Raw genomic sequence first — 20953 nt, 5'->3', positions numbered from 1 at the left:
ATGGATGACCTTCTCGGGATGGCTTATAGTGGAAACTTGTGTTGGATATCGCAAGTGTATCTGTGCGAGGCATGCACTCTGGAGGTCCGTAAGGTAAATAAGGGAAAACTTTTGCTCCGCGGGGTGAATCGCGTGTTACAGGAGAAATGTATAATGTCGTCAACGGGAAGACGAGGGTTGTTGGGTTAGAGCGTCCCTGTCTATCAGGTTATGAGAACCGGGTTAGATCTTTCTCCCGATTTTCTATGGAAATATATTATGTTGGGAGGGTTGAGGCAGTCCTACTCGATGCAGAAGGACAAGATACCTGGTGTAGGCCGACTATACGTCATAGGCACGAAGACTCAAGAGGAGCGGTAGGTAGAGGCGGTAGGCCGATAATTTGGTGGTTGGTTGGATTCGACATATTGATATCCCGGCTCGAGGCTGATCGGGCCAGTCGTAGGTGTTGTGGTTATGCGTTAGCAGTTGACTGTTACTGTATGTAGATTCAGGAGCTGAAGGAAGCCTTATCCTGTCAGCACAATAAGAGTTGTTCTCCTAGTTTGCCTCCTGTAGCCATGCTATCTCTGAAAATTCGGTCATTGAATGAGTTCCCTTGAAAGAATATATAATCTCTTTTCCAGCAGAGGATTATCGGCGGCCGCGTATGATCCATGATTGTGTCCTGGGAAGGAATCCAGGTTTTCAAGGTGTGATCCGCTTCAGGAAGAAAGGAATTCGGGTTCCCGATTTATCGGGCCATTTCGGGTTTTGCCAAGGTTGGAAAGGCAACGTATCGACTGGGTCTTCCGGAGGAGCTCAGTCAGATTCATAGCACTTCATATGTCTTGCAGTTGCGAAAGTGCGTGTCGGGCGAGGACGCCGTGGCATCATTGGGTGATCTTCAGGACGATGAGCGCCTAAACTACGTCGAAGAGGCCGGTGGCCTTCTTGAAACGAGAGGTAAGGTTATGCGTAGCAAGGAGGTACCTTTGGTAAAGGTACAAGTGGCAGCATAGGAAGGGATCCGAGTAGGATTTGGGAGCCGGAGGCTGAAATGCAAAGGCATTATCCGGATTTGTCCACCATAGCAGGCTTCGAGGATGAAGCCTAGTTCAAGCAATTAAAGAAGCCTACTCGACGAGTTGAAGGCCCCAATTCGTCGTGTAGATATTAGTCAGCCCGCATGTTTTATGAGGTCTACTCGACGAGTCGGAGGACCCCGACTCGACGAGTAGAAGCTAGAAAATGAAACTCTAATTTTTAGGCTTTACACCATATTTAAAGGACCTTAAGTCCTTTCCTCCAGCCCCTTATTACCTTTTTGACGGCCAGAAGAACCCTAATCAGTCTAAGCTTTGTTCTTGAGTGTTTTGTGAGGCTTAAAGAGTGTTTTGGTGGATTTTGTGAAGAAGGCTTGAAGTATAAGGATCTTGGAGCAAAGGGAAGCTTGTGGATCTGACTCTACTTCATCTTGGCATCATTTTGAAGGTAACAAGTCATTACCTTGACTTATCTTTAGCTAGATCTCTTCATGTAAAGGTTTAGGGCCATTTATAGCATAATTGTGAGTTAATTCGGGTACTGGGCATGATCTGAAGTTGTAACTTCAGATCTGGACTCCTCTTGGTCCCTATAGTCATAAAGTTATCAGATATATCAAGCATCAGCCCTTCTATGTGGGTTAAACCTTTCTATTAGCTTGGTTATGGCATTTAGGACCATGCATGTACGTAAAGTTTGCAACTTTACGTGGAAACCATGCCCTAGGAGGTTAGATCTGCAATGTGGAGCTTTGGGGTAGCTTAAAAACGTATGGATGAGAAATGGACTGAATGGACTCGACGAGTCGCATAGCCGAGTCGACGAGTCGGTTGAAGATTGCCTGTATTGGTTCTGCATGAACTCGACGAGTCAATAAGAAGACTCGAAGAGTTAGTTAGGGTTTTCCTGACATTCGGACCCCGCATGGACTCGACGAGTTGTCTGGAAACTCGGCGAGTCAATTAGGGTTTTTATGATTTCCTGATTTCTTAAGGAACTCGACGAGTTGCTAGCTGCACTCGAGGAGTTGGGTCAACATGGACTGTTGACATTGACCGCTGACTTTGACTTTAACCAAGGGTTGACCAGTTTGACTTATGGGGGTATTTTGGTAATTTGAGATTCTGATGGACTTGGTCATATGGTGATTATAGGTGGTTGCGTTCGTGACAGTGATTCAGGAGTTTGATCTTATCACTACAGTTCGACATCGTGAGGTGAGTTCTTCTCACTATATCAACAGGGTCTACGACACCAAGGCCGACCCTTTATGATTTGTATCCTGGTTATAAGATGGTTGCTATGTTAGTGATCTGTTAGAACGGTATCCTGGTTATAGGATTATGCTATGTTAGTGATCAGTTAGATCAGTATCCTGGTTATAGGATGGTTGCTATGTTAGTGATCGATTAGATCAATATCCTGGTTATAGGATGGTTGCCATGTTAGTGATCTGCTAGATCTGAATGACTATATGTACTTGCTAGCTAGCGTATGATATGTATGTGCACATGTTTGTTGGTTTGGTGGATTGGGTTGAGGCAGGTCCTGCTTTGTGTTGTAGGCCAAGATACCCAGGGCAGACCGGATAGACTGTAGACCTGGTTAGGGCATACTAGTCAGGCCGAAGGCCCGGCGAGCAGTCCAGATAGGCTGAAGGTCCTGAGAGGCGGTCCAGACGTGCCGATGGCTCGGAGAGCGGTCCAGATAGACTGATGGCCTGTGAGGCGGTCCAGTCAGACTGATGGCTCATTATGCATGCAGTGTTTGCTTATATGATACGATTATATCTGTATGGCGTTGGTATTTTGGGGGAACTCACTAAGCTTCGGGCTTACAGTTGTTGATTGTGTTTTAGGTATTTCTGATGATCGCGGGAAGGCGAAGGCGCGATCGTGCACCTCCTTACATTTTCATGATTTGATTCTGGGGATACTCTGATGTTTAAACTATTTTGAAAACAAATTGTAATAACTTAATGGTTTTAAATGTTTTAAAAAGTTTTAAATTGGTTTGATTTTTGAGAGTGTTACAGATAGTCTTCCATACGATCTGCCCATTGATCGTAGTACTCTGGAATCAACATCAGAACTTTTGTAGCAGATCCAAGCAAGTTTGCGAAACTCATCATGGTGTTGACATTATGATTTGCCATTTGATTGAGTAGAAAGAGGATTAAACTTGAGAAAACTGAAATCAGGAACTAAGCGATTAACAAACCAAATGCAAAATCGATCAATCACAGTGATTAATCAAGGAATTATACCTCCACTTTGCGGAAATATTTGTAGCATATATAAGTGTTTTAAGTGTGTTTGTTGGTGAGTTCTTGTCATAAGAGCACAAATATCTAATCACTTAACTTGTTTGGACTTGATTTCAAATATAATGAAGAGATACGAGCTTCAAAGCTCCAATAATTCTAGAATGTCTATTTTCATGACATTAATATTGATTCTAAGTTTATATATATATATATATATATATATATATATATATATATATATATATATATATATATCTAAACTACACTTAAGTTATGAAATCATTGTTTAGAAATTGTATTTATTGATTTGTGTTTAACTTTAACTTTGACTTAGGGATTCAATGTGAATTCAAGCTCTACTTATGTCTTAACTTAATTTTGGATCCATTAAATATTATAGAAATGTCATAAGTTGAGTTTATGCAGTAAGTCAAAATAAAGCTTAATTGTTGATGATCTAGGTTTTATCAAAGAAACAAACAAACCTCTTTGTGTTCAACTAGGGTTGCAACAATGGCGATATCAATGGCCTCTTGGTTTTCAGTTCTTGAAGCGCTAGCAACAAAGAGCAACACATGTTCCTTATTGACACTTTTAGCAAACACCTCAATTAAATTCGTATCCACAAAAATCTTGTTGAGCTTAAGTGTCCCTATTTTATCGTTGCAAAGCACATCCATCCCCCTTTTTCTTCAATTGCAATCATTCTTTTGGATAACCGCACCTTGCTATGAAAGCCTATAAGATTTGATGGCTATGGTGACGGAAATAACAATCGACATTGCAATCGGGATTCCACCGATTAAGAGAACCAGGAGATTGTCGATTCCACTTGTGTATGTCTTGTGCTAGATTGGATACATCACAATTACTTCAACTGCCATTCCAACTGTGAAAAAATGTGGGTTGGGGAAGAAAAAGATGGGGTGGGTTTTTGTAACGCCCGTAGATTCGGGCTAGTCAATCTAGAGACAATAAGCATCAAAAATGAGTTTTTGATGAAAGATTATTTATAAGGATTAATATTTTCCAAGTGGTAGTACATATTACAAGGGTTCCGTACATATAAAGAACGCCGAAATCCGAGTTATAACGAAGAAGTTATGACCTGTCGAAGTTTTTCGGCAAAATCGGAACGACACCGGGAGACGTAAATAGTGAATTTATGATGGAGGAATTTTTATCCTTAGTAATCTAAACAAAAGTTGTAGTATACGTTAAACCGAGAACATCCATAAAAAGAACGCCCAAATCTGACTTCGTATACGTTAAACCGAGAACATCCATAAAAACAACGTGAATTTTCAAAACAATTTTTCATTTTAAAACATACTTTCATTCGTACAATAATCATCAAAACATAATGTGTCCACTGTAACAAAACAAGACATGTCCCAAGATCTCATATACATAAATCCTCTCAGTGTGTACGAATCATGCCGGCGCCTTCCCACGATCCTCGCTAGTACCTGAAACACATAACACAACAACTGTAAGCATAAATGCTTAATGAGTTCCCCAAATACCACATACAACACATACGCCACTCGAGGCTATAATACGACCCTTCGGTCGATGTGTCTCAGCGGGACCCTCCCAGTCCCGTAGCTCGTCGGACCCTCTGGTCCAGTCATAGCTCGTTGGACCCATCGGTCCGGTCTGTATCGTTGGACCCTTCGGTCCGGTCTATATCGTTGGACCCTTCGGTCCGGTCTATATCGTTGGACCCTCCGGTCCGGTCTGTACAACACATAGCATACATATATCACAATGCACATAATCTCATACAACACATAGCACACAAGACCCTCCGGTCTACACATAGATACCACTCTAGGTAATGTATAGTGAGAAGACTCACCTCGTATGATGTCTAGTAACTCACGTGCTCGATATCCCTGAATCTCGAAACAACGACCTAGCCCCGCCTAATCACATAAAGTAATTATTTCAAATCATTAACGGCTCTCAAGGATAGACTACATCCCTTTTCTACAATCCCACAGAAGGGTAAAAGACCATTTTACCCCTCCCTGACCCAAAGTCCAAATGTTGACCAAAACCCTAAAAGTCAACAAAAGTCAACTCTCCGGGTTAAGCTGCGCGTACCAAACCTGTACGATGGGCGTACCCGGCAACCTCACAGAATCGGGGAATACAACCCCCTACGCCGCGCGTACTGGGATTACGCCCAACGTAATTCCCAGTTTCAGACTTCTTAGCTTTTAGGGTCTTAATCAGTTAAGACTCACGTCCAACTTCTAGATCTGACCTTTTCTAAACCTCTTAATCCATAAAGTTGGTGACTTTAAGCCTTTGCATGGCTGGACAAGTCACTAACACCCATAACATTCCATTTCCCAACTCTAGAAAGCTCATAACTCAAGCATGACTTCATAACAACGACCAAGATGGAAATTTTATGGATCTATAACTCATATATCACTGAAAAGGGGCAGATCTAGGTCTATGGAGTCCTTTATGCTCATAAAGTCTCCACCTTTGGGACTTTAACCCTAGAAATGGTCCATGAAGCACAAATCAAAATAACAAGAAAAGCTTTGAGCTTTATACCTCCAAGTGAAGCTCTTCCCTCTGTAGAACTCAGATCCAAGGTTTGCACTCCAACTTCTAGCCTCCACAAGAATCTCCTCTTCTTCCTTACTAACACACAAAGGCACTTTAGCTCCAAAAACACTCACACAAGCTTAGAACGAAGGTTGGCTCTCTTTTAGGGTTTCACTCACTCAAATGGTGGCTGAGGATAAGGCCATAACCTTCTTTATATAGGGCTCAAGTCTAAATTAGGGTTTTGCATCTGGGCCGGTTACGCCCAGCGTAACCTTGGTACGCCCAGCGTACCTCTAAGGGTCCGCGTCCATTTCAAGCGCATGAGTATGCGCAGCGTACTCTTGAGTACGCCCAGCGTACTCATTTGCTACAACTTTTCACTCAAGAGATAACTTTGACAATTTGACAAAAGAGAAGGATTAAATAGCTGTACCTGAATTTGGGGATGTTACAATTCTCCCCCACTAGAACCAGACTTCGCCCTCGAAGTCTCATGCTGTAAACATCTCCGGATGCTGCTCCCGCATCTCTGAATCTGTCTCCCAAGTCAGCTCAGACCCCCTCCGATGTTGCCACTGAACCTGAACCAGGGGCACCTCTTTATTCCTCAGAACCTTGATCTTTCGATCCACAATCGCGATTGGCCTCTCAGCATAATTCAGGCTCGCATCCACCTGAATATCCTCCAGTGGTACCACCGCCGACTCGTCGGCTATACACTTCCTCAACTGAGACACGTGGAAGGTATCATGAATCTGACTCAACTCCGCAGGTAGCTCTAACCGATATGCTACCTTGCCCACCCTCGCGGTCACCCTGAACGAACCGATGTACCGGGGCCCCAACTTGCCCCTCTTCCTGAACCGGATCACTCCTTTCCAAGGAGATACCTTCAGGAGTACGAAATCTCCCACCTGGAACTCAAGCTCGGATCGTCGTCTATCCGCATAACTCTTCTGACGACTCTGAGCCGTCAGTAACCACTGTCTAACCTGCTGTGTCTGCTCTGTCGTCTGCAGCACTATCTCAGTACTACACATCACATGCTGTCCTACCTCTCCCCAGCAGATGGGAGTCCGACACCTCCTTCCGTACAACAACTTGAAGGGAGGCATACCAATGCTAGAATGGTGGCTGTTGTTGTAGGAAAATTCAGCCAACGGCAAGTACGTGTCCCAACTTCCTCGAAGTCCAACACACATGTTCGAAGCATGTCCTCGAGCGTCTGAATCGTCCGCTCACTCTGTCTGTCAGTCTGGGGGTGGTAAGCGGTACTGAAATGCAACCTCGTGCCCAACTCCTCGTGAAACTTCTTCCAGAACCTGGAAGTGAAACGTACATCTCGATCTGACACAATCGAGATCGGCACCCCATGTCGTGATACCACCTCCCTCATATACAACTCTGCCAGCCTCTCCGCAGAAGAGCTCTCACTGATAGCAAGAAAATACGCGCTCTTCGTCAGCCGGTCGACGATCACCCAAATTGCATCGACACCCCTCGCGGTCCTCGGCAATTTGGTGATGAAATCCATGGAAATCTGTTCCCACTTCCACTGGGGAACCTCAAGCGGCTGCAACTTGCCATGCGGACGCTGGTGCTCGGCCTTAACCTGGCGACATGTCAAGCACCTCTCGACAAACCACGCGACATCCCTCTTCATACAGGGCCACCAATAATCTTTCTTCAGGTCCAAATACATCTTCGTGGCCCCGGGATGGATCAAGAACCTCGATCTATGCGCCTCCTCCATCAGAATGGTACGTGCCCCTCCTGCATGCGGCACCCAAATCCGACCCTGAAAGGTCATCAGCCCTCGATTATCGATAACGAACTCGGACACCTTTCCGATCACCCGCTCCCTCTTACGGTTCTCCGGTATCATGGCCTCTGCCTGGGCCTCCCAGATGGTGTCCAACACTAGGGTCATCACTGTCAATCTCATGCAAGTGCCTCGAATCGGGGCACTTTCCACCCTACGGCTCAGGGCATCAGCTACAACATTAGCTTTGCCCAGGTGGTACAGGATCTCACAATCGTAATCCTTCACCACGTCCAACCATCTCCTCTGACGCATATTCAGATTGGGTTGATCCATCAAATACTTCAAGATCTTGTGGTCCGTGTATATGGTACACCGAACCCCATACAAATAGTGACGCCAGATCTTGAGGGCGAACACCACTGCCCCCAACTCCAGATCGTGGGTGGGATATCTCGTCTCATGAGGCTTCAGCTGCCTCGATGCATATGCTATCACATGCCCCCTCTGCATAAGTACTGCACCTAACCCCGATATCGATGCGTCACAATATACAACAAAATCCTCCATCCCTTCCGGGAGGGCTAACACAGGGGCTTCGCATAACTTCTGGCGAAGCGTCTCAAACGAGGTCTGCTGCTCCGGACCCCATGAAAAGCAACACCCTTCCGGGTCAATCTGGTGAGAGGCACCGCAATCTTGGAGAAATCCCTGATAAATCTCCGATAATAGCCGGCCAATCCTAGAAAACTCCTGATCTCGGTGGGAGATCTCGGCACATCCCAATTCATCACTGTCTCGATCTTGGCCGGATCGACCAATATCCCTTTCTGATTGACGAGATGCCCCAAGAACTGGACCTCTCGCAACCAGAAATCGCACTTGGAGAATTTTGCATAAAGCCTCTCCGTCCTCAATACCCCGAGAATCTCTCTCAGATGCTCCTCGTGTTGCTCTCTAGATCTCGAATACACCAATCTATCGTCGATGAACACGATCACCGAACGATCCAACATCGGTCTACACACCCTGTTCATGAGGTCCATGAATGCTGCTGGTGCATTGGTGAGCCCGAAAGGCATCACCACGAACTCGTAATGTCCATAACGAGTCCTGAACGCCGTCTTCTGGATATCCTCATCACGTACTCTCATCTGGTGATATCCAGACCTCAGATCAATCTTGGAGAACCAAGACGCTCCCTGTAACTGATCAAACAAATCGTCGATCCTCGGTAATGGGTAACGGTTCTTGACCGTCAACTTGTTCAACTCCCGGTAATCAATACACATCCGGTGTGAACCATCCTTTTTCTTGACAAAAAGGATCGGCGCTCCCCATGGTGAGCTACTCGGTCGAATAAACCCCTTCCCCAGCAGCTCCTGAAGCTGCGAGGATAACTCCTGCATCTCCGGCGGTGCAAGGCGATAAGGCGCCTTGGCGATAGGCGCTGCCCCCGGAACCAAATCAATGCGGAACTCTACCTGCCTCTCGGGAGGCACTCCCGGCAACTCCTCGGGAAAAACATCCGGGAACTCACGCACTATCGGAACGTCATCCATCGAACTTGGCCTCCCAGCGGCCTCTTGTGTATCCATCACATAAGCTACGAACCCTTTGCAGCCCTGCTGCAAACTCTGCCTCGCTCTGGCAGCCGAACAGAATGCTGACCCGCCTCGGGTTCCCTCGCCATAAACTGTCAGCACTCCCCCACTAGGATCTCGAATCGTCACCAACTGTCGCTCGCAGTCTATCACAGCCCCAAATCGGCTCAGCCAATCCATACCCACGATAATACATACGCCCCCCATCGCAATCAGGACCAGATCTATCGGAAACTCGACACCGAAGATCTCGAGTACACATCCTCGAATCACGTCCGTGGCATACACCGCTCACTCGTCTGCTATGGACATTACGAGTTCCGCATTATTTGATGTACTTTGCCCTAAAATATATTCAACAAAATATCTAAATATCTAAATATAACACAAACTTGTTTATTATGTAATAATATTAAGAAAATTTATTGTTTAGTGGTATCAAAGTTAGAAATATGATTATGTATCTAAGTTAGAAATATAAATATGTATTTAAGTGGATAGCTAAATTAGAGGCCGTCCAAAATTAGAAGATGAAAAAGATAATAATAATTGAACTAGAAAGGTTACCCCCGCTACGCGGGGGCCAGAAACTTTCAATGTTGTTTCCGAATTGATAAATATGACAGACATAGAAAGTGCAAGGATGAAAAGTCCGGGCTTTGACCCAGACAAAAAATGTAAAAGTTTTGACTGCAAGGACCAAAAGTGTGAAAATGGCTAAAGAATTAAAGGGGTAGAAATTAGCAACTTTTTAGAAAAGGGATCAAAGTTGTCAAATCGTTAAAGTTTTGTGGCCAAACTTTAAATATTAAAAGGTTCCAAAAAAGTGTAAAAATATTGATTGCAAGGACCAAAAAATATCAAAATGGGTAAAGAATAATGAACAAAGTTGTCAAAAAAGATCCAAATTTAGTATTCCTAACTTCCAACAATAATACAGGGACCAATTCTGCCAAAAAAATGGGAAGTTGAATGGAACACAAACAAAAGGACATGAATAAATTAATTAAAGAAGTACAAGGACCGGATATGTAAATCAAGGGACCAAAGCTGGACAAAATATGTCAACTTTACTATTCATTTATTCCACAACTTTAATATATATATAATAATGACATTAATTTTTATTAGTTCATTACTTCATTACAACGCATATCACAAATATGAACGCAGATAACTTTACCATGTTGAAAAAGTAACACCACTTTCTCTTATAATCAAAATGCTATACGATTGATTTCTATCTTTTCATTCACAATGTTGCAAAAGTAATTAAAAGAAAATCAATTTTACTAAATGGTGTGGGTGCTTAGAAAATTTGTGCTGGCATTCGGCCATAATTCCCTCCCTATATGGGAAGAGATGGTTCTGAATTTGTCTGTATCGTCGTCTCTGGAAGAACCAGAGGGTCCGATAAGTTTTGGAATTCGTCTCACGAGAATACATGTTACCTCTTCTTCATAACACTCCCTTCCTCTTCTTATCTCTTCTTTATTCCACCCTTCAATGGCGTCCACCTCTTCTTCATCATCTTCTTCTTCCTCGTCTTCTCATCGCCATGAATCCATAGACCCCAAGCTCTTAAGACTACTCGTCTCTTTGACCAATCACCATATTCACTCATTCCTATCCAACCCCAAAACCCGAAAAATCCAACAAGCTAAATGCTCGTCAAACCTCAAGATTCACGAGCAAGAGTTCTTTGACTTCTCAGAACAATCGGTGCTTTCAAATCTCTACTGGGGTATTCAAAATGTAGAGGCTGCAATTCAATCGAAATGCCTTGACGACGTTAACTCCAACCTCCAACGCGCCGAAAGGATGCTTCAGGCGCCGGCGTTGTTGAATGAGCACGGGACGACGGCCGGAGTATCGAATTCCTACTTGGTTTGTTACGCGTATTTTTATTTGTCGGTTGTTAGGAAGCTGCAACGGGATGAGCTTCAAGTTGCTGTTCATTTTCTTCAAGCGTTGGTGGTGTCTCCGGTGGTCGTGAGGACTGAGCTTTCACCGGAGCTGTATCGCGCCATGGTTGAATCCTGCATTATGCCTTTAAAACAGGAATTCCAGAATGGGGTTGACGAGAATGAAGGTGTGAAATGGGGTGCAAGAAGTTATAAAGCATGGTTGATGTATCACCAGGTTATTTCTTATGGACAATCTCCTTTATTGATGAAAGAACCCGATGAAAAATCACAAGAAATCAGGTAACTTTACTTCTTCTATTTCATTTTTATAAAATTTTCAATAATAGCTAAATGGGTTTTCGTTGCAGAAACACGAATGTCTGCAGCACGTCATCTTCAAATTCGTATGAACACGTGCATCATCTTCATCAGTTACGGATTCATCAGAATGTGAGTGCATATATATCATATTATGTAATCTGATTTCGTGTAAACTTATAAAGATAATAAATGTAAATGAGATTAATCTTCATATTATAATGCAGTTTAAAAAGGTGCATCCTATCGATCCTCAAAAGAATGAGAAAGCACAAGAAAGCTCGAGTGTCAAACGTCTCCAAGATCTTCTCATGGAAGATCAATCAGATTCACCAACTTCTTTATATTCAGGCAGCTGTGGGTTTTCAGATGACGATTCTGAGGTATTTCTCAAAAAAAAAAACCCCCACTTTTTGTTTAATCTACAATAAAGTTGAAAGTAAAAAGGGGAAAATAAGAAATTAATTCTTGATTTTTATCAGGAAAATGAAGATGAATACGATAGATCATTATCCAGAACAGCAATCACAAAATCAAAAGCACCAGAAACTCTAAACATCGATAGTTTTTCAGGAATCTTAGCAAGCGATTTAGAATTTTGGAACAGTGTGAATGAAATAGAAGATGAAGATGAACCTACATGGCAAAACTTTCGGAAAAGAGATGAAATGTTGACCAATAATCACAAGTCAACAGATGAAATTACCTCCTTTTGTGGTGAAAACAGTTACAGGATTGAACAAGCTGAGATTGTTGAAAAAGTAATTTCAAAGTTATGTTTCTCAGAAGGACTTGAAAAACCAGATGATTCAACAACAGTAGAAATCACAACAGTGTATGAAATGTTAGCAAGCAAACCAGGGTTAAAATACTCTTTATTAAAAGATGTAATTTTAGATCAATTACTAATGGCTCTTTCAACATCAAAAGAAGAAGGGGTAACAAGAGCTTCAGTTTCAATACTTTCAAGCATCATTTCAGGGAATCACTCTGTTATCGAAGACATAAAGAAGAAAGGGTTAAATCTCATACACCTTGCAAATGCTTTGAAAAGAGATGTTCATGAAGCAGCTGTTTTGATTCATTTGATAAATCCCTCACCAAATGAAATCAAAACCCTAGAAATCATGCCAACTTTGGTGAAAATCATTTGTGCTTCAAGTTGTTACAAAAATGGTTTAAAATCAATACCTGTGACACCACCTTCAGCTTCTTTAATGATTATTCAAGTGTTGGTGACTGCTTTTGACTATTCAACAAACAACACTCATTTGGCTGAAATTAGTTCACCAAAAGTGATTTCAAGCCTTGTTAATGTTCCAAGAAATGAGAATCTTGAAGAACTTATATCTTTAGCTTCTATTCTTGTCAAGTGTATGAGATTTGATGGAAAATGTAAATATCATATCATGCAATTTGCTCCTATCAATCCATTCATATCTCTTATTTTAAGCAACCACAAGAACGCCATTGTTGCAGGATTAGAATTCTACCATGAACTACTACGCATGCCAAGGTACATTCTCATTTTAACAACAAAATGCATAAAAGATTTATTACCCTAATAAATTTTATAATCTATAAAATTTATCAGATCATCATCAATAAGTCTACTACACCAGCTACATGAAAGAGGGGGAATGAACATTATGTGTGTTCTATTACTTTCTATCCAACAAACACAACAAGAATACAAACTTTTAGCAGCTAGTTTGTTGCTTCAATTGGATGTTATGGTAAGAGTTTTAACTTTTATGCTATACTTTTTATAAACTTTTTTTTTTTTTTACGGATGTTTATAACTTTTAGTTTTGTAATGAATGTATTTATTCAGGAAGGCTCAGTTGTTGACATTTTGAATCGTGAAGTGGCTATTGAGGCTTTTCTTGAGGCACTAACATGTGAAGAAAACATGGAAACACAACAATTAGCAGCTTTCATATTTTCAAATCTTGGAGGAACTTATTCATGGACAGGAGAACCATATACAATAGCTTGGTTGTTGAAAAAGGCTGGATTAAACTCAATGTTACATAAAAACATTGTTAAAAACATTGATTGGTCAGATGATACATTACAGGTAATACAAAAAAAAAAATGTAATCTTGAACTTATTTGGTCAAACATACGACTCTTAAGTGTTGTAAATTGAGCAATGTGATGAAAATGTAGGAAAATGGGACAGAAATTTGGTGTGGGAAAGTTGCAAGACACATAATAAAACTTGGAAATCCTGTTTTTTATGCTTTGGAGAAGGGATTAAAGAGCAAAAACAAGAGAGTTTCAACAGATTGTCTCACAACAATTGCATGGATTGGGTGTGAAATAGTAAAGGGTCATGATGATTTGAGAGGTTTAGCTTGTGACATTTTGTTAAGTACAATTGAACAATATGTGCATCCAGGAATGGAACTTGAAGAAAGACTTTTAGCATGTTTGTGCATATATAACTACACTTTTGGTAGAGGTAAATAATGTTATATATAATGCCCCACTTTATTGTCGTTTTTGTTCTACTTTCTTATTGTTTTTAAACTCTTCTTTATATATATATATATATATATATATATATATATATATATATATATATATATACGTTTTGTAATGTATTTCACTATTTTGCTTGAAGGCATGCAGAAGCTAACTCAATTTTCAGAGGGTGTAAGAGAGTCACTCAGACGACTTTCTAGTGTGACATGGATGGCAGAAGAATTGTTGAAAGTTGCTGATTATTATATGCCTAATAAATGGGTAAGTTTTCTTTTTTATTTTTCTGAGAAATGACGATTTTACCCCTGGTAACTCATTAGCTTGTTTTCTACAGCGAATATCTTGCGTCCATACACAAGTTTTGGAGGGAAATTATAATGGAAGTGGAGCTGTTAATTCTCTTATCTACTATAGGGGACAGCTTTTTAGTGGATACTCAAATGGTTCTATCAAGGTGAGTTAGAAACTTAGAATTCTAACTAGGGGCAATTTAGTCTTTTCACTTGAATACTAATAGAAGTCAAGTGGAAAGTCTCTTTTCAAGAAATGCAATCAAAAAGTCACTCTTGTCATTTTTTTTTTGTTTCTGTTTTCAAAACAATAATGTATTCTACAAAAGTAAAAAAGAAACACTTGATTGATTAGATGAAAAGGATAAAAATGGAATTATTTTATGGTAGGTATGGGAAATAAAGGGGCAGACAACTACTCTTGTATCAGATATAAAGGAGCACAAGAAAGCAGTAACATGTTTTGCACTTTTTGAGCAAGGGAATTGTCTTTTGAGTGGATCTACAGACAAAACGATTAGGGTAATCAAGATTATAAATCTTTTTAATCTTTTTTGTTTTATTTATAATCATCAAGTAAATAAAAAGTTTCCCACACTGCAGATTTGGCAAATGTTTGAAAGGAAAATGAAATGCATTGAAGTAATAACAACAAAGGACGCAATTCAAAGCCTTGAAACTTGTAATGAAATGATTTTTGCAGTTACCAATAGCCATAAAATGAAGGTAAGTAAATAAGTAATTAAAGTAACAAGAATAAGAAGGGTAAAACAGTAAAAGAACATGATGTGATATTGTGATGCAGGTGATTGATTCATCAAGAAAGGTAAAGGATGTTTTCAAGAACAAGAATGTGAAATGCATGAGGGCAAGTCAAGGGAAAGTTTACATAGGATGCATGGATTCAAGCATACATGAGTTGATAATTGGAAACAATCGACAACAAGAAATCAAAGGTCCTTCAAAGAGCTGGAGATTACAAAATAAGCCTATAAATTCAATAGCTGTGTATAAAGATTGGCTATATAGTGCAAGTAGTTGCATTGATGGATCAAGAATTAAGGTATGAATAACAACAATAACTAACACCAAAATTCACATGATCATTTAATAAATTAAACAACTTTTTAACTAATAACATAAACAATGCAGGATTGGAGAAGAGAGAGCAAGGGTCAAATGTGTATTAAACCAGAGAAAAAAACAAATGTGGTGGCAATGAGTGTTGTAGAGGATTTTATATATTTAATCACTAGCTCTTCACCAAGCAACCTAGAGGTGAGTAATTCTCATTCTATTATATTAGAAAAAAAAATGACAAGAAGGGTATATTTGTAATTTTGATATGTATTTTGTTTATAAAATAACAGATTTGGTTGAGAGGGACACAGCATAAAGTTGGGAGGTTATCAGCAGGGAGCAAGATTACAAGCATGCTTACAGCCAATGACATGATCTTATGTGGTACTGAATCAGGGCTAATCATGGTAAGTTATTTACTTAATTAATTGACATATATGGTGTTATTTTTTGTATGACACGTGTCCTTTTCCATGACTTAATAGGGTTGGATCCCACTATAGTAGTAAAAGAAAGGATTGAAGGTGTGGTTGAGTATATATATTTTGGCGTAAATATACAAAAGATGAATTGCATATAATGTACATGTACATGAGACATGAGTTGCATACAACAATGGGTATATCCGTACACAATCTATTTATCTTTGTTAGTCGAGTTTTTTTCACACAATAATTGGAGAGATGAAGTTGTAGATCAGTGATGATTGTAGTGTATATTATTATTTATTTATTTTTCATGAATATCTACTATCCTCAAATCTTTTACTATTTGTAACCGGTGAGTTGTGAATGTTGGTGGATTTAGTGTCTTGGGTATGAGCTGGACTGGTCCTACAAAAATCTTTAAAGAAAATATTTTGGCAAATATGTGCAAAATAAATCAATAATGCACATTTTGAGAAATGTAACAAATTTTGTAAGTTGAAAATTTAGAAAGTAACGCGTATTTTGGTAAATGGGAATAGGGTTACAACTTACAAGCCACTACATGCAAACACAAAAGCAAAATGGAAGAGTAGACTAAGCACTAGTAGCAGCAAACGCGGCGTTTCAGAAATTTGGATTTTTATTGACTTTTGTTGTGCAGTGTGTCAGGCATTCAGTTGATCAGTAACCAATTTACCACTACAAAAAGTTGCATTGTTGAAAGTACTACTAGAAGAGTCTTGTTTGATCAATAGTTTTTTTTCTTAAAATTTGCATTATTTTACAAAGTATTTGTGTGATTATTCATATGAAAGTTTTTATAATTTTGGCTGTTGAGTAATGGAATATGATAACCGTTGCTATAAATATAATGAAACGACCGAGAATATATTATTTTGGTCTTAGCCAGTATGGTATTTTAAACCCGGAATTTAAAACCGTACTTCTATATATAGATTTTGTATAGTTTGCAATCTAAATTGTGATTACGAATCAACAGCATCTCTCTAACTCGTCCTACAAGGTAGCACACTCATCCGTAAGTGCGTGAACCACGTAATTCATGTGTGTTATTTTTTGTATATTATATTATTTGTGTTGATCGAAAACCTAAGAGGACTATTTAGTAAAGTAAATTTGCAAAAAGTAGTTCACAAAAGCCATTTTGCAAAAATGGATGGTTATTTTGATAAATGTCGAAAAGATGGTCATTTTATTGTCTAAATGACTATACCCTCCTAATTGGTTAATGATATGATTAAGCCTATATTTTAACACCCACCTATTGATTATTATTGCACCTCCTTTCTAGTTACACATATTGAATTTGATTTATTATAGTCTTGGTTAAAAATTCTGACATAGAAAAGGAATAATTTAAAATTTATGGGTTAATAATTAAGAACAAATTTGAATTCTCTTTTCTCCCATTATAGATGTCAAGTCAAGACAATTATGGTCTTCCTTATTCTTTTGGAAATAGTTTTCCTCTTTCTTCTGAAGATGATCTTCCACTTTCTAATCAATGTGAAAATGTAATCTCTTCTTCGGAAAATGGTGGAACTGGACATCATGCTTCTCCAACTTCTCCTCCTCCAGTGACTCACCCCACATCACGTTTTTCAGGAGTAGAAAGATACGAAACTACTCAAGCCCTATTGACACGTAAACATAAATATGAAAATTCAGTGTGTGCACATGTTCTGGAAATGAAATCGTACATTGACAAATTGGATAGAATGGGTGTCGTTTTCCCATGGAAGCAAGCCATTGATTTGGTTCTGTTGGATTTGGTGTCTAAGCCCATAACTATAACTGGGATATACTTGACCCGATTGTAACATGATCCCTTTTTGGGTTGTCTTCACCAGTGCAACTTGATAGGATGGATTTTAGAGGATAAATGATAATTAATATATTATAAGTATAATATATTAATATAGTTATTTAATTAGTATTGTCCAAGGATTAATTAAGAATTAATTTTGTGGTCAAAAGAGACTAATTAAATATGGAGGGATTGATTATGTAAATCAATGATTCTATAAGTGTGGGCTAGTGATCCATAATTATGCAACTTGGGCTAAACCAATAAATGATCCATGGATAGTCCATGGAGGTAAAACTCATGGAGCATGAGGATGTGAAAAGTCATGGATCATTAGGGTTTACAAAGTGTAACCCTAGCATTTGCCACAACTATAAAAAGCCTCATCCATGCACCAAAATCGGTTACTACATACTTTTGTGCAAGTAACATATTCTCTAGAATCCTCCTTTTTCATCTTGGTGTTTGTGAACCAATAGAGGCATCACACTTGAGGTGCTCAAGCTTTCAAGGATCAAGAACTCTACTCTACTCAAGAGGTAAGCATCCTAACTAAGTTTTATATTATATAGCTTCAAATGTATGCTAGCTAGGGTGAATGCTTTGGAAAAAGAAAATGCTTGTATAATTAGAGAAAAATTAGATCCAAAGCATTTAGGGTTGCATGTGCACTTAGGAAGTGTTATAGTGCTCAAAACCCAACAGTGGTATCAGAGCCTAGGGTTGTTTTCTATTATACTTGATGCATGCTAGTTTTTTTTCAAAGGAAAAAAAATTGTTTTCTGCACTCTGACGAGTGAACTCGTTGAGTCCATGAACAGACTTGACGAGTCCACTCAGTAATGAGTCAACTCGCAGAGTCCAGTTCATGTACTCGACGAGTTGATTGCCCAGTGTGCAGATTTTTGAGTTTCTTGATTGATTTTGGATTTGTAACACTACCACAAACTGTTTTTTAGTCATTAGAAATGTTTTTTATGATATGGTAGTGCTTGTACTAATCCAAATACAAGATAATTGTCAAAAGTTTTTAAATAATTGTGTTTTATATGATGAATCAAATTGTTTACAAATTGTTGATTTGATATTGTCTTGATTATGAGTTTAGTTAGATCATATATGAATTATGTTTAGTTGTTACAAATATGATCATAATTGTGTTTTAATGGTCTCCATAACTTGTCCTCAAGTTATGGAAAATGAAAGGTCAGTTCATTAAAAACAAATTAAACTCATAGGTTATGAATGTGAAGAGTTTTGACAAGTTTCAAAACTTGTCCTCAAGTTTTGGAATTTACAAAGTCGCATTAAATGAAACTTTAATTCCAATCCCTAGAGTTCTAAAAGTTAAATTCAACCCTTATACTTTATAATATTACAAGTTTAATAATATATATATATATATATATATATATATATATATATATATATATATATATATATAAGAGCAAGTCAGTCTTACCGTTAGTAGGCCTCATTCACGAAGCTGGTCTATAAGGGGGGTATAAGGTTACTACCTATAAAATGGTAGTTTAATGGGTGTCCACTCTCACCCACCGCTTCCTTGACTAGTGGAGGGTCGTTAGCCGAACGGGTAGGATAGGACACTAATTCTCCCTCATTAAAGGTATAATGACAAATATAAGGTAACTAAACTTTTATTATAATTCCCAATCTTAGTTACTTTAGGAAAAATGTAAAATAGTGCTAATCCATGAAGTTACACTTTGCACCTTGTTAAGTCATTAGTTGAGCGTGTGTGGTTAACCGGCACACTAATCTGGGACTGAAAATGTGTGGCAAAAGGTAGCCTTGTGTTAATCATAGATCAATGGAGCGTGTGTGGTTAACCGACACATTGATTAGGTGATTTGTAACATTGGGTATACCAAGTTAATTTGTATGGTTATTTACACCTTGTTTATGATCCTCGACATCCCAGTCACAAACTTGAAAGGCACAATCGAGATTTAAACATGCCTTTGAAAAGTTCAATAAATCTCAAAGATCTAGGAATTTCAAACCAATTAAAACTTAATTATCTATTTCGTTTTTCATGGTGGAAATTGGTAAATCGTCATTTACCTACCTTCAAATATTTTTACAATTGGATTACGGCATCCCTCTTCGCAATTGTAGAATATTGTATTGGATCCTAGCCTTAATATTTCATATTGGGTGTAATATTAAGGATAATCATCTAATCTAAACTTTGTTCTTCTTCTTTTCAGATGTCTACCCAAAACAATGCTCCAACACCAATTCCTTCAGGCTCTTTCTCTTTAATGAACCTATGTGTTAGGGTCATTTTTGATGGCTCGAATTTCAATGACTGGATTTGAAACATCAGAATGGCTATTTGTTACGAGGACATAGAATATGTCCTTGATAAAGAGCTTAAGGAGATTGATGTCACCACTGCTACTCCTGAACAAATCACTGAACACACTACTCATGAGAAGGATGCGACAAAGGTGTCGTGTCTAATGATTGCTACCATGACTGTTGAGCTGCAGAAGTCTTATGAGGACTACTATCCCTATGAAATGTATCATGATTTGATGGAAAGATACCATCAAAGCGCTCGGTAGGAGAGGTATGAGATCATTTCCTCCATGATCACAACCAAAATGAAGGATGGTGAATCCATCACGGGCCACTTGCAAAAGATGTTGAGATTCGTGGACCGCTTGCTCAAATTGAATGTCAATTTTGATCAAGAGTTGGTCATAGATATTATTCTACACTCTTTACCTCCTTGTTATGATCAGTTTCACATGACCTATCATATGAACAAGGAGGAGGTCACCCTTAGCAAGCTTCAAGGGCTTTTAAGGACTGCAGAAAGCAACCTTAAAGGCAAGTCGGTTGTGTCTACTCCTACTACTACTTTTGCCCCTGTTCTGGCAATAGGGAATGGGAAGGGAAAGAAAAAGAAGGCTCCCTCAAAGAGCCGCAAGGGAAAGTCTCTTGATGGATCCTCTTCAAGTGGGACCAAAGTTGGTTTTGCTAATCCCTCTTCCAATCCTAAGGAAGCAGAGTGCTTCCACTGTCATGAAAAAGGGCACTGGAAACGAAGCTGCCCCAAGTACTTGCAGGACATAAGGGATGGCAAGATCAAGCCCCAAGTACGGGAGTATGCCCAGCGTACCCGTATGCGTGAACCAAAATGGGCCACGTCGACATGACCCATCACTCGAGTGCCCCGGGTCCGTAAGCAATGACGCATTTGATCTGATCCACCTGGTACGCCCCGCGTACTAGGCGTACGCCCATCGTACATGTCGACAACGGAGTACGCCCATCGTACTCTTTGAGTTACGCCCAACGTAAATCGGGGTTCAGCCCCCCTATAAATAGAAGTCGAGGGCTGCCGAGTTTTA

General features: G+C 39.5%; 1 protein-coding gene across 1 annotated transcript; it reads left to right on the top strand.

Annotated features, from left to right (window-relative positions):
- Positions 1-10504: 10504 nt before the first annotated feature.
- Positions 10505-16066, top strand: LOC145119231 (Transducin/WD40 repeat-like superfamily protein). Its single transcript, XM_079054851.1, has 15 exons — positions 10505-11436; positions 11505-11586; positions 11682-11837; positions 11937-12970; positions 13049-13190; positions 13289-13534; positions 13627-13921; positions 14084-14205; positions 14279-14398; positions 14625-14756; positions 14838-14960; positions 15040-15297; positions 15387-15512; positions 15605-15721; positions 15800-16066. The coding sequence occupies exons 1-15, from the start codon at positions 10736-10738 to the stop codon at positions 15815-15817; spliced, it is 3672 nt and encodes a 1223-aa protein (XP_078910977.1). The 5' UTR covers positions 10505-10735; the 3' UTR covers positions 15818-16066.
- The last annotated feature ends 4887 nt before the right edge of the window (positions 16067-20953 follow it).

Source organism: Lactuca virosa, chromosome 6, assembly GCF_052849685.1.
Source record: "Lactuca virosa cultivar CGN04683 chromosome 6, Lactuca_virosa_CGN04683_v6, whole genome shotgun sequence".
Classification (NCBI taxonomy): Eukaryota; Viridiplantae; Streptophyta; class Magnoliopsida; order Asterales; family Asteraceae; genus Lactuca; species Lactuca virosa.
Note: the sequence above shows the minus strand (reverse complement) of the source record. Positions and strands in the feature narration are given on the sequence as shown.